This window comes from Aptenodytes patagonicus, chromosome 3, assembly GCF_965638725.1.
Source record: "Aptenodytes patagonicus chromosome 3, bAptPat1.pri.cur, whole genome shotgun sequence".
In the NCBI taxonomy this organism is placed as follows: domain Eukaryota; kingdom Metazoa; phylum Chordata; class Aves; order Sphenisciformes; family Spheniscidae; genus Aptenodytes; species Aptenodytes patagonicus.
Window position 1 is genome coordinate 74317955 of NC_134951.1, and position 15058 is coordinate 74333012.

Genomic DNA, 15058 nt, shown 5'->3' on the forward strand with positions numbered 1-15058 from the left:
TGAAGTGACCCAGTTTGAATATATTCTTGTAATCCTCACTGCCAGGAAACTCCTGGGGAAAGAGTGGGGCGTGAAGCTCAAAGACTATGGCTTGGAAGAAGAAACAGGTCAGGGATAGTGAGTAGACAACATTCCAAGGCTCTTCCTGTGGCAGGGGGAAGAGGCAACAACCAGACCCTTCCGCTTCAAAAAGCCCCTGAACAAATTACTGTCCTCCAGCAGGAGCCCTAGGAATGAGTAAGAGGCCCAGGACTGAGCTGCTGAACTTACTCTTGGCTCATCTGACTGATTCACAGTATCTTCTTCCTCAGGTCCTCTTGCCTGTGCTCTCTACTTTTTCTCCCAGGTGGAGTCTCCTTGATGCTGGTCAGCTTGCTAACCCTAGTCCTGATGCATTTATCTCCCCTTCTATATCCCTAACTCTAGGGACTCCCTATAGTTTGAAAACCATTGCATTAGGATACCTCTTAAATTTCCAGTATCGCAGCTGTTGTTCAGACCCTGATCCTTTTTTCTCCTGCTATCATTTTCTTCCTGTCTTCAGCTAGTGAAAGCACTGCCTGTATTTTTGTTCCCATAGATACCTGCAGCAAAGTTTATGTTCCTTTCCAAGCACTTCTGCTGTACTGTTCCTTCTCGGCTTTGGCTTTTCCCTGTCTGACACAAGCTCCCGGTGTATATAACTCTGTCAGACGTTCTTCCTGTGCTTCAGAATCAGCGTCTTCCCCTTGGTCTCTCACAGGCAAACCATTGTGTCACATGGTCTTGTCCTTTTCTCTCATTTAAATTTCTCTACAGGAGGAAATACACCTCATTGTGTTTCAAAAGCACTAAAAGATAATTGTATAGATAATAAAAATAAAAGCTACTGGCAAGAGTGGGTTTGTCTCATACAGCACCCAGAAGCTGGGGGAGGAGGATGGAAAGGGGGGGGTGTTTGATTTTACACAATATAGACATGAAAGACTAAAGATGCTTCCCAGACTAAGAAAACACAGGGATGGAAAGCTTTTATTTCATCCTCAACAATTTTAATTCTGCTGCCCTGCATAATCATGCTATTGCATGATACCTCTCAGTCTGATGTTCAAATTCAAATGGTAAGTGATTACCTTATTCCACTATAAGGACTGATTCTTATCTCTTACATTCATGGTAATAAATTGAAACTTCACAGAAATTAAATTAGCAAAAAGCGGCCTTAAAGCAAGATCCAGATGCTTGTTATCATTTCTCTTCTGCTTACAGATCTATTTGCTCCCTCTGTTTTTCCCCTATGAAGTCAGGGGAGCAGTTAGGGTATCACTTCAACAGATTAAACAGACAAGCAGAGGGGTGGTTTTTTTAATAACATTTTACAAACCTCCACAGCAAGCCCACTAGTCAAATGAGAAGAAACTATAAAGCAGATATTTTGGAAGGTTTGTTAAAAATTAATACAGGAATTGCAAGCCATTCCTTTTTTTAAGCTAAGTATAAGTTATTGCCGGGAGGATCACTACACTTAGAAGCTCTAAAAACTGTCCTGCACCTAAAGGGTTATTAACACACACTACTCTTGTATAAGACTTCTTTCCTTCCACTGCAAGCTGACTTTTTTTTTTTCCAAGGTTTGGTGTCACTGAAGTGCAGTGTAAAATTGTGGCTATTGTTGGCCTCTTTACACACTGTTCCTAATTTAACAAACAGAGCAGTTTAGAAGGTCAAATAGGAAAACAATATCTTAAGAAAATAGCAACTTCTGTGGCTTTGAAATAAAAAAATCAGTGCCAAAATGTTTATCTCCTCGGTTCATGAAGCCATAAAATAAGTACAGCACCGTGAATCATCTCAAAACTTCAAAGCTTGTATGCCCAGCGTACCATTTTAGGGCTATTAAGTTGTACAGCTACTGTACTTGTAGTAAATAGTTATACAAGTTTATAGCAGCAGTGCCAAAGATTTCACCCTTGCAACAAAATTTCCTTAAAGCTACACTTTTTACCATGAGCTCACTGTATAAGCTCGTAATATCTCTTACCATCCTAAGAGCTTCTGCACAAAAAAATTATTGACAATTACATTGAAAATACCAGCTTCCTTTAGAGAATACAGTACTCCAAATATAGATATTAAATGATATACACAGTGAGTAATGAAATACAGTAAGTTAATTCCTTTGACATATCAGCATTTCTGCAGAAAAACAAAGTAATGGTTTTGCTCATTACATCAAAGACCATGATGAAAACTCACTAAACTAAAAAAACTCATTCTATAAGACTGAAGGCGGTACTATATCCCCAAGATGTTATGTAAACCAAGAAGAAAATAGAAAGCCCTATCTTTCAGGAATAAGTGATTCAGAAATGAGCAGAACATTTGTTCATCTACACTGGTACCTTGCCTACATGTGATTTTTAGTGATTTGTCCCAATTAAATGGTAAAAGGCTCAGTTTACATGTGTATGTAAAGTCTAGCCCATCACAATCTGTTTGCACCCGCCTTATGTGCAGCTGCTTGCTATTCCAGCTGGCTGGGGTAATCAGAAGGCACCACTGGTGTCTTACAGAGGCCATCTGGGAGGACTTAAGCCAAAATCCCCATTAGGCCATGTAAAGAGCAAGTCCTGTGGGGCATCCTGAATTTTTTGTATATGTCATAGGACACTGTACAAGATTTTTGTTCATGTAATCTGGCAAACCCACTTGTCTCAGTGGCCAAGGTTTCGAAGGAAAATTAAAACAAGCTTTTATGCACTTGGCATATTATGAATTGCATTGTCATGGGAGAATTTTGTTATGACCTCAGTTAACAATCACGTTATACTTAAATATTGAAGATCATTTTTTAAGGTTATGCACAAGAAGCTGCCACAAGTTCTCTTTTCCCCAGCAATTTGTTAACACCACCAAGATTGCAGAGTCAATTTAAGCAAGTTTGAACTAATGCTGAACAAGTTGCAATAAAGATTTAGACCAGTTCTCACCTTCCCAATCAGGGCATGTCTGCTAGGATACCTCATTTTGGAGATTGTCCTCGGCATGTCTTTGTAACAGATCTCTGCCTACATTATACTACACAGTCCATCATAAATTAATTTTCATTAATCCTTTTTGTAGAATAGATTCATTTCTATCCAGCACATCTTCTAATTAGCTGTTTCTTCTTCCATGCCTACTTATTTATATCATCAAAAAGACTGGCTGACCAAAACAATGTCTTTACTAGTTGCTTTGACACACTCCCTCTTCTTTAAAGCCTACACAGCAAAATAAACTCCAAACATGTCCCTGAAAGTCCTTACACTTATTTGGAAGCTGTATCTTCATTGCATTTCTGCTCTGTTAATATCAATTTCTTCCTTCCTCAACAAATACGCTTTCAACGCAGCCACTCATACTGACTTTGCTCCTTGCTTTCTGTCAGCTAAGTGCCTGCATTTAGCTAAATGAACTTGTGCAATGCTTCCAAGGCTCGAGAGTTGTGCACAGGAGAGGCTGTTTCCTGGAACTGTTTTTTTCTACTGGTAAAAAGCACATTCGCTTTTTAGAAAAAGATGTTTTTACCCTTGATTCCGAAGCTTGAAACCTTACTAAATTAGCTGAGAAAGTAACTGAGTGGAATCACACAATGCTATTGCACAAAATACTTCACCTAACACAAAAAAGTTATTCAGTTCCTCTGTTTATGCATAAAGCATATGAAAATCCTCTCTAATTAAGCAGTATTGCATAATTGCTAGTAATAATGGAGTATTCAAGGGCAACATACTGTGGAGGTGAAAATGTGACTTATATTGCCTGACACATTTCTCTTAATGTACATTTATTGCCAGTACATTCCAGCAGAAGAAAACTTAGGCAAACAGTCTGAGCAAAGATCTTTGAAAGGTGATCAGTACTTCTAAGATTTAATATCGGCAACTAATAACACTCAACGTTTTCTAGGGACCAGATGAGAGATCAAAAAAAAAAAAAAGATTTAAGCACCTAGCTCCAAAATTACCTACCAATTTTAGAGGTAGGTAAACAATTGGGCCTGAATTGTTTTAAATCAACTTTCTAAAATACTTTAATTTCTGCTTTTGGTCATGCACACTGTCCTCCAAGCCACAACACCAAGAACCAGCTAGGTGTCCAGCATTTTCAGATTACCCAAACTATTCATATTCTCTCTCGCTCGCTTTAGGACTTTCCTTTGGTATGATGGTTTGTACAGTGCCTAAAAGATCAAACTATGACTGGGAAGGGATTTTGGGTTTTTTTTAACAAAAGTTCACCAGTTTTATATCAAACCTCACCTGTTAGAGTACTTATTAATGCATATACATAGAGTCATTTGACTTAGTTTCTCCTTAGGAGCTATTTTGGCAATTAACAGACACATTTATTTAAACATAAATTGGATATACACAAATAGTTGATAACCTTATACATTTGATTTTCCAATTTCAGAAGCTTGCTGAGGAAATAAAGGATATATTTGGTAAACCAGGCAGTTTTTTGATCTTCACCAGATGTAATCGTCTTGTGACAAGCAGTTTTAGAGAGATTTCCAAATAAAAAACAGATCTGAGTTCCCTAACAGTGTTGCTTTGTATCAAAACACATTTTCATTAATTACATTAACTATCAAAATCAAATGTCATAGAAGACAAATGTTTCCAGTTGGACAACATAATGAATTTAGAATGTGGTATATTCATGTTGAATGTAAATGAATGGTTTTTAACAGACTTAGACTAATTATATCTCTAAAATCAGTAGAAAAGTAATTTGAATTTAGCTGTTTTGATAATGAATAGGTTTAACACTATAGACTTATGTTCATTTTTCAAAAGCATTTTGTGAAGGCATGATCCAAAGCATACATAAATTAACAGGAGAACCCACCCTTGACTTGAACAGACTGTGGATCAGGCCTTAACCACTGTGACTTTGTCAAGAATAAAATTCTCAGGTGATTTCTTATAAGATACGATGAGAAATGAAACACACACAGGTTCTCATTGATCATACCTGGAGCCCACAAAGTGACATGTGAAAAGTGGTAAAATGTGAACCCATGAGGACTGGAAAAGACTCAGATTTTATGGGTTATTGATTTACCAGGAAGAGTCTTGCCAAGTTTAAATGAAGGAAAACAGAAAAATGGCATAACCCGGGTGTAATGCTGTTGAGGTAATGCACTATGTGAGTGAGAGCTGTGGTAGTGTTCTCTAACATCCCTTCATAAAGCAGCTACATAATTTTAATTAAATAAATGGCTACAGTAAAAATTTAAGAGATCAGAATCCCAGTGAATTATAAAGTATAAATTACCATATATGCCAGTATTTTTACAAAGCTAAAAGTACAGCATGTACAATAAATTTCTAATAAACATTTAAATGTTAACTTATGAAAAGTAGTCTTGTAGACTGAAATTTTAAAAGGTGATGAACTTTAATTACAAAACTACTCTCTCATTTCATTGATATAAATTAATTAAACCACATGAATGAACGTGTAACATACGTTCAACCAAAAATGTTACATACTTCCCACAATTCTGTAATTCCCTTCCAGAAAAAGAGGAGTCACAGCTCAGCAACCATGATGGACGAAAGTAATAAAGACATCTAGTTCCAGTAGGAAAAAAATTTCATATAAAAATTGCTATTCTGGCTCTGTTTTTCAAACCCAAAATTCATGGAAGATCTGTAATTTATGGTCAAAAAGATAAACTGGCAAATAAATAAATAATACTAATACTTATGGGCTCAGTAGTGATGCTGAATTTATGACTTACATTACAGACATGAGAGTAACCCATTTTTCAAAAGGAATCAAAATAATTAATATAGTTTGATTAGATCAAATTTAGATTTGGCTTTTAGTAATCTGTTTTTACCTTTAATTTTGCTGGGTTTTACCCAAAAAAAGGATTTGCAATCAAAAAACTGTCCAACATCTATAGTGTGGGGAAATATTTTTTCTTAAACAAATCTTTCTTCAAAAGTCACTTACATTGTGCTATAGGTTTTTATCAACCAATATAAAATTTGTGATTTTTCATGTATTTATACTTAAGTGGAAAATTTGCATGAAATTAGAACATGTAGTGTGAAAACCGGTATGTCTTTTTTCTATTGGTTTGTTATGTAGAGGCTTTTATAGTCCACTGGGGCTTTTTTCCCTTACCTGGAACTCTCTTTGCCCAGTTGATCATGTGCACTAATTCTCTGTCTGCAAGGTTCGTCAACAGGGTCATCATAGAGGCTTCATTGAATGGTCTGTTCGGGTCATATTCAGAATAAACTATGGGTGGCTCAGCTTCCAGCAAGGCACTGACCATCTGTTCTGCCGTCAGGGACAGGGCTGGACTGTTCTTCTTGTTATGTTTAACCACCAGTGGACTTGTCCAAAGGGTGGGAGCTCGCAGCTCTGTAGAAGAAGCCTCCCCGTTCCTGGAATCCTGCTCCTCTCTTTGACGTTTTTGTTTCATCATTCGCCCACCTCTGCGGTCTTTCCGGATTCCTAGAGACACACAAGAACATAATGAACTCCTTACCTTGAACATATGTATTGCATACACATGGCTTCAGCCAATCAGCAGCTGCTGTTGATAGACCCAGGTAGCATTAACTCTTGGTTTATTTTCTGAAGACTTCTTCCTATTTATGGAATCTTACATCAGTAGTTGGAGAGAAAAACTATTTTAAAAAGTAGTGTCAGGAATAGTGCACTCCTTCCTAAAATTCAGATCAGCTGGGCTTACACAGGACTCTAGACTAGTGACACTGTATAGCTGCCTTAGCCCCACAAAAGGGTGTCAGTAATTGGGAATAAATAAATATTTATTTGCAGCACAAACGTCAAAGTATGTCCCAACCCCCAGCAGACAACTATTCTATAAATGATCAATGATAACTTAATGATCTGGGTGCGCCAGATGGATCACAGAAGTAGCTCTCAAAAACTAGTGAAGAAAGTTTTGCTCAAGTTCACCAATTATTTTAATTAAACGTCATACTATTACTGAGCCTGTGATCTTCATAATTACATAAAAACCATCCAAAAAAGTTCCCATTATAAGATGAGCTTATACAGCAATAAAGAATGCCGTATAGGTAGATAAACAGGAGTGAGAAAAGGAAAGATAATTACAACCTCAGAATCTAATGTGGGAGACCTACTGTCAAAAGGCTGTAATAACTGCAACAGAAACCATCTTTGTCATTACTGCACATTTCTGCAATGTGCTTATTAGCACTGTATGACCCTGAACCTTGGGATATTATCAAGTCAGCTATACCAATTAGAACAACAACATAAGACCTTCCAGTGGAACAAAGTCTCCCTTTGTGGAAAGTTTACAAGAAAAATATAATGATAAAGCCCACGTGGACTCCAACCATAAAGGGAAGATTAAGTCTGGCTCTGAGTGGAGGAGGCACAGGCATTTTCAGGCTCAGTTAAAAACTTAAATCAATCATCAAATGGGGGCGAGGGACAAGCAAGTAATAAGGAAAGCACACAAGGAATTGAGCTATGAGGAGAAGGCAGCTTATGATGGGGCTTATTCTGGAGTTCTCACGCAATATGGAAAAGCAGCACTAGTCCCAGTTTGAAAATCAAAAGACGAAGAAGTATCTATAGAGAAGGTGGAGGCAAACTATTCAAGAAACAGACAAGAGAGAACAATTTAAAAAAAAAAAAAACAAAAACCAAAAAACTAGCTTTGAGAACTGCTGGCACTTGCAAGCGATCAATACAGGTCTTTCTGATGGGTGGGGGAGTGGGAAGCAATCTTTGCTCAGCTTTTTTCACACCACAGAAATCTAAACCTTTAGATTCCCAGTCTTTGTTAGCAACATCTTCATCTCACATCCAGTATTCCTTCATAGAAATGTTGGATCATATCAACAGGTGTCCTTTCCCAATGTCAAAGGAACAGAGAAGATCTTCAGATATGTTTGCCTCTTTCTTTGAATATGGTGATATTTTCACTGAATTAGTCCTTGAAGATTAAGCACTTTACATCTAATTCATTCAAAATCTAGTAGGCCTCCTGATTCTATTCTATTAATCTTTCCAGATAAAGCGAGTTCAATAAATCTTTCATCACTCCTACTACTTAACCTCTCTACATTTTCCCATTCATTAAACTATTTGTAAGCCAGAAGTCTCAAGTGCACTGCTGCTCCCATTTTTCATTCAGCAATACCAATTTTCCCTACCACTAAACTGTTTCTATTTAGGAGAGGAGGGGGAGATTCTTGCTATTAAGAAAAAATGCACGACTTATTTTGGCAAAACGTCATCCTAGAGTTATTCTCATTGGTAGCTTACTTCATTGCAATACTCAATAGCATGCACGCTCTCTATCTGTAACAGATATTTTTGTTGTATGCTTTATATCAACATAATGTTTTTGAATTAAAATTGCCCTGTGAAACATGCAGACATAAACATGTGAACCAAACCATAAACATGGTTCATGCACACTAAAGCATTTGTTAACTTTCTCACATCCCAAATTCTACAGCTGCTCATCTAGCAATTTCCTTTTGAAGAGTTAAAAGTATCCTTGGGGCCTGTACTGTTCGACATACTCATAGAAAGATGGACTCAGAACTGACACAATTCAGAAACAAGATCTTGGGGTTAGAATAATACTATAAAAACATCAGATAAGTTAGTTTAGAAAGTAAATAGAAGGCTAGAAATTACGAGGAGAGGAAGGGAGGACAGCGCATCTTCATAAATCACAGATTTTATTAACTCATGAGGCACACTACAATGAACACTGTGTGCAGTTCTGTTCTTCCCATTTTAAAAAGAGATACAAAAGAAATGAAAAAGGGATAAGAGAAAGACAAGTAAGATGATCCAAAGTGTGAAACAAGTTTGGTGCAAGAAACAGCTAAATTGACTAGTCTGCTTGGCCTGCAAGTCAGACACAAGACTACAACATCAGGAGTAGCAAGAAGATGAATAAGGTACGAACACTGACGCTTCTCTTCTAGTACAAGACGGTATCAAATGAAACTACCCCATGCAAGGTTCAGCACAAACAAGAGGTTCTCTTTCACACCATGCAGAAACAAAGCTGAAAGTGTGAATAAATTAGAGGTCAGTATATGTTAGAAAGCTGTAGGCCAAATTTGATGGAGAAAAGAATCCATTAAGGGTTAATAAACACAAATAGGGCACCTTTGGCTTAAGTCTCCATGGCATAGATTACTGGAAGATCAGAAAGGATTTTTTGGGGGTTTGCTTTTTACTTATTCCAGGCCTGCCTTGTTAAGTAAAACAAGGATGTGATGAGAATTTGACATAACAGAGGGAAGGTGGCAAATGTAAGCACATTGTAGCTGCTTACAAATCAACTAGATCCTAAATAAAAACAATAGTTTCATTTTTAATTCATCTGCAAGCTTCCCGCTGGCTTTTCTTCACCTTGAAAAAAAGTGGTGCATTGAGCAAAGTTGAACATAACCAGTTTGGAGGAGATGCCCCACACAAATTTATTTTTACATTTTTACTTCAGGATTTAAAAAAAACAACAAACCAACCAACCACAGTAAGCCTACACTGGATTTTGTGGAGACCGGATCTGAAAAAAAAGTCAGTAAGAGTACGCATTCCTTCTGCATCACATCAGCGGCTTTTATGATCAAAGACAGAAAGGTCTTTGAATCTCTATAAGCATCATTCTCATCAGAGATTTATAGAAATTACTCCTAACTCTTCACCTAACCCCTAGATGGACAAGCAACATAGTGATTTTATTATTCATTTTCTTGGACCAAATAGGAGTGAGTATCTCTCTGAAAAATGCAAGTGCCTCCAAATCTCCTTCAGCTTAATCAAATTTTATCTCTGTTAAAAAGAGATAATAGTGATGCACAGTCACTAATTCCAAAACAGACAACTCTATCAAGCTACAATTTCATTGCCAAAAGTGCAATGATCCTGTAAGGTTTTTTTAAATATATGAATGCATTAATTTTGATTCCACAGTTCAGCCAATAAAGGAACCTGAATTGCCAAATGTTATGAAAAACAATATTCTACCAAAAATGGAAGTACTATGTAACTTGCAAAAGCTCTAAAACAATTTCCACTTAAGTTTTAAAGCTACAGGAGCCAAGATGTTCAAAGGCAGTTTAATAAAGCTTCATATGTAAATTCAGTCAGCCTTTTAGGTATGGAGGCAGGTTTCAAAACTGCTGAGTATACACACCAGTCAGTAGAACTTGATCAGCAATAAAATCGCATATGGACCGTGGAGGCAATGTTAGCCAAATGAAACACTTCACTAGTGTTTTCTAACATGTGATTAAAACAAAGCAAAAAATAAATTCCAGATTATTAAAAAAAAATCCTGAATTAGGAATGTTTTGGATTAATATTGAATCTCAGCCATCCAACAGCCAGCTTCTTCCTACCTACTCCTAAGAGCAAAACTCCACCTTTGTATCTTCAGTATTATATAAAATATTCAAGAATATTTAGAGGAAGAAGAGGAGGAGAACAAATAGAATAAAATTTGCTTCGCTCTGTGTGAAGCATAGAAGTATGCATTTTAGATTTAAAGATATATGTATAATCTCAAATTCTGTTCTACTTAAATATATTTCCTATGAACTGCTTTATATAATATCCTTCAATTTCTTTATTATTAGAAATTTTGTAGGAATATTTGTCAAGTAAAGAACGGTTATTGTTTGCAAAAAATAGGAACAGATTTGATAAAACCCAATAAACTTTTCTTGGCACTAAGGCTGAAAAAAACCTGGTTATTTGGTAAAACTGAAACAGCCAAGATATTTTTATGTCCTTCCTATTGTTCACTATTCTGGAAATCCTAAACACAACAGCTCTTGCTTTTTGTCTTGTTTGCAACACCCACCTGCTATCTGGAATACTTATTGTGCTATTTTCGTTAACGTGATACAAAAAACGCAAAAGACCTTCATCTTCTCTTTCCCCCATATGCACAACCTTCACTCTGCTTGTTCACACGAGGGGTGGGTATTAATACGGAGACTGCATCTCCCTGTCATTGTAAAGCCTATTCACTTGCAGCCTATTTATTAACCCATCTCTTCATGCTCCATTTCAGTTTTGCTAGAGTTCTGAACAGCTTTCCAATAGCTGCAAGCAAAAACTACGATACGGTTATTTTCTACAAATTGTACCTTTCTTTGAAGGTTAAAACTCTCAGATGAATTGCATGTTTAACCTTATCTTATTTACCTGCAGATGCAGAAGAAAAACCCCATTGCCCAATATTTTTGGAATGAAACCTACCCCAAAAGTCTACAGAGGTCTAGTCCTCTAACTGCGTTTTAGTATACAGATTTTCAGCAAATCATTTTTTGACTATCTGTATCAGTGGGCATCAATCATTGAGAAGGCTCCAGGCACTTTACATGTGGAGCCCAGCCTCACGAACACAAACTCTCCTTGATCTACGATCTCCTGGATCACCTCAGAAAAGGTGAGACATCAGCCCTGAGCCATGTCCACAACCTAAAAAACTTTGGACTTTCTTTTTGTTTCAAATACATCTCTGTGCTTCACCTTGCAAACAATCTGCAAAATCCGTTACTAGTATCATGATACATATTTAACAGTGGCAACAGAAACAAAGTTTTCCAATTTTCTAGAGAGCAAAGGATACTAATAAGATCATACCATAAGGTGGTTCAATTTAGGTCACACCGATAATTTCTGTATTTTCCAACATTTGAGAATTTCATTTTACAACTTTAATCAACCATTAATATACTTTATTAATATACAACATGACTGTACATATCATACCCAGAAATTGATTTTCCATCAATTTAATTGTAGCTGTCACTGCGTGACACACACAAGTCACCTGACAACACTGTTCTAGTTTGGGAAAGGACATAACTATTTTATTTTATAGAAAGATGTAAGTGGGCAGAATGCAATTACACAAATTGTGAATTTAGGCAGGAACAATATCTCTTGCCTTGCGATAAGTGATAAGGATGTGGAAGCTGTGGTATTTTTCTCAGAATATCCCATTCAGTAAAACTGGCTTAGTCCGATGCTGTTTGTCTTAGAAGAACCTTACAGCAACGTGAAACTAAGATAATTTAAAATCACCACCTTCTTTCAAGATAGCCAGAAGTTCATTATCATTGTGTAGCCGGACCATAAAAATATATTCACTTCTGAAGCAATTTCTTTTTTTAACTGTCAATAAACGTGCAAAAGCACAGCAATCTCTCCAAGATGGGTGCAGGAAGCACATGCTGTGCAACCAGAAGCGGTGGTACATTTGACTTCAGAATTCCAGGTCCATACAGTGGGAAGAGACAGTATTTTATCCTAGAAACTGCTATATAACGTCTATGGGAAATAAGAGGTTTTATTTCACATTTTATAAACAAAGAATTTTACCTGTTATTACGTACGCTTTCTACACGTATAATTAAGTAAGATTTTGGTTTGCCTCCTGAAGGAATATTTGGGAAAAGAAAGATGACTGGTGAGAGCTCTCACTCCACCTCAGGAGCTGATATTTGCAGGAGAAGGGGGGGGAAGAAGACAAACTTTTCTTTGCTGCTCTTCATTATTTTAGCACTCAGCTTTCAAGGAACTGCTCTGCCGCTTCTCCTTGTAGCCCTGGAAGATGGGGCTGTAACACCTAAGAATTCACAGGAAAAGCAGAACATATAGAAAGAAAACTGAAACAGCTAGAAAGGGAATTGATAGAGATCTGAAGGGGGGAAGACAACTGAGCTGATGTGGGGAATGGGATTAATTAATGCTTCTAGGATATATTTAATAACCAGGACATAATTACTGGATTGGGAAGTAATTCTAATCGCTGCTCGCATAATTTTTCATCACTTGCAGAGGTGATGTACTCCATTCAGGTTAATTGCTAATATCTTTTTTTCCCGGTGTATCTTTCTTGTTTCAGAAGGAAGACACGGTATTATATTTTCTTTTTATGCAATGAAACAAATAAGTCTATCTTCGTAAAAGACTTGCTTTAGGATATAGCAGTCAGTATATCCATGTGTCTTTTCCCTCCAAAAATTTTAACCGCATCCTTTCCTCGCACTTGCTGAGTTTATATGGCACTACAGATTTTTAAAGTACTAAAAGAATAACTTTCTAATCTTTACCTTCTTTCACGGGAAATGCCTTGACAGAAAGAACTAATCACTTGTCTCTCTTTATAGAAACACAGATTAGGGGCGTATTGTTTATTTGGGGCTTTTTTTTTAATATGATCTACAGTAAAATTCATACCATTTTTCATTGATCTACAATAAAATTCTGCTTTTAGTAGTTTCTGTAGTTGTCATAACATATATCATCATAAACATCATATGAGTAGAAAAAAATGTAACTGGTCATAGGTTGTAACCGTGGTAAAGCTGTGAGATCTCACGTACTTTGTTATTAGAACACATTTTAATATCTTTCACCTGAAGATCTCAGGGCTCTTTTATTCCTAATGGTTTTAACTTCTCAAAAACCCAAAACGTTAAAATCAATGTACAAAGACTTAAAATCACACAGTGAGCAAGCAAGAAAATTAAAAGCAACACCTCAGTCACCATTGGTAAACCTTACCCATCTCACGTTGGTATGCATGTGTGTATCACTTAACAAACATTTCCATTCAAAACTTTAGGCACACAAAAAGTTTTCTTTTTTTAGCATGTGCTAGCCCTGATGCATGCAAACAACCGGGTTATCTATAGATACAGTCTTGGCTTCCACATTGTGATTCAGTGACAATAGAAAGGCTTTTTAACAAAGTAACAGAAGATGGTTTTAATATTAGTGTTTACATATAGTCACAATTTGACGGCACAGTAGTTTTCTACTGCTGCAAGGAAAACTTATATTCACTCCAATTGCATTTTAGATTCTCTACTTCCTTAGGTTACCAGAAGACATCAGGTTTAGAGGGGAAGTCCAGGGAAATAACAAATCCATGAACTGTTAAATCCTGTGCCCCCTTTTTGACAATGTACCATCAGAGAAGCAGCATGCTGTTGGACTAAATATTAATTAGTCAGAATATTTCAAGTCATAGACAAAAGTAACCTCTATCACAATACCTGGCTTTTTTTTTTTTTTTTTTGTCCCCAACTGCTTAGAAACCCCATAAATGACATGGAAAATGTTTCACTACTGTTCACTATCTTTCCATTACTACCAGTGCCCTGCCATCTACAGGTCCCTCACTCAGTTCACTCAGATGGTGATAACGGCATCAGCCACTGCCCCAGCCATGGGCACAAGAATGCAATTACTGCTCAGAAGTCATTGGCACATAACTTTGAGCTGTACCACTAATGCTACATGGGCAGCACTCTGCAAATCCTTGCAATAGTCAGTGCTCTACAAATTAACCTCCACTTCGTACTTGACAGACATTCGGATGGCATTTCAAGCATTTAAACTAGTGGAAACAAAGTAGATTTGGAAACTTGAGAAGTCAAAACATAAAGGCAAGCTAAGTGCCAGAACTGGAGAACCAGAGTTCAGTTTCCAGGCAGCAACCATGTAAGCAATAGCTTTTCATTTGTATCAGCGTTGTTTCATGTCTTACTGGAACTATTCTGCAAAATAAGTAACTTTTAACCCAGGGAAGAAGCTCCTACTTAAAAACTGTTTGCTCAGAAATGAGTTTTTAGCTTTGAAGATTTTCTTCTCTATTCGTGGCTTCCTGGTAATGCAGATTTTTCCTTTTACTGCTTCCTTTCCATTTCAGCAACACAGCTGCTGCGGCTCCTAGGAGGAACAGGTTCAGAACAGGGCTGGTGGAAACATTATGGGAAAGGACAGCGTTATGCACAGGAAAAGGCTGCAACATCTAGGTTAAACAGGATTACAAAATTAAGACATTTTGCTCATAAATAAATTGGAGGAAAAAAGTCAGAGTGGGGATAGCGAGTGTGAGGATGGTGTGGGAACAGTGCTGAAACCCCCTGTAGCAATGAACAGTTTGTGGCCACACTCTGAGGGGGAAAAGAAGTCATGGCAGGAATGAAAAGGAATGACTTCTGTTTTTTTTCTAAGA

The 15058-nt window shown here is 37.0% G+C and overlaps 1 protein-coding gene across 1 annotated transcript in view; it reads right to left on the bottom strand.

The window, feature by feature from the left end:
- Nucleotides 1-15058, bottom strand: part of ESR1 (estrogen receptor 1) — a 115463-nt gene that overhangs the window by 47055 nt on the left and 53350 nt on the right. The window contains exon 4 of the mRNA XM_076333839.1: nucleotides 6166-6501. Coding sequence (XP_076189954.1) covers nucleotides 6166-6501 — 336 coding nt within the window. The remainder of the gene's footprint in view (nucleotides 1-6165; nucleotides 6502-15058) is intronic.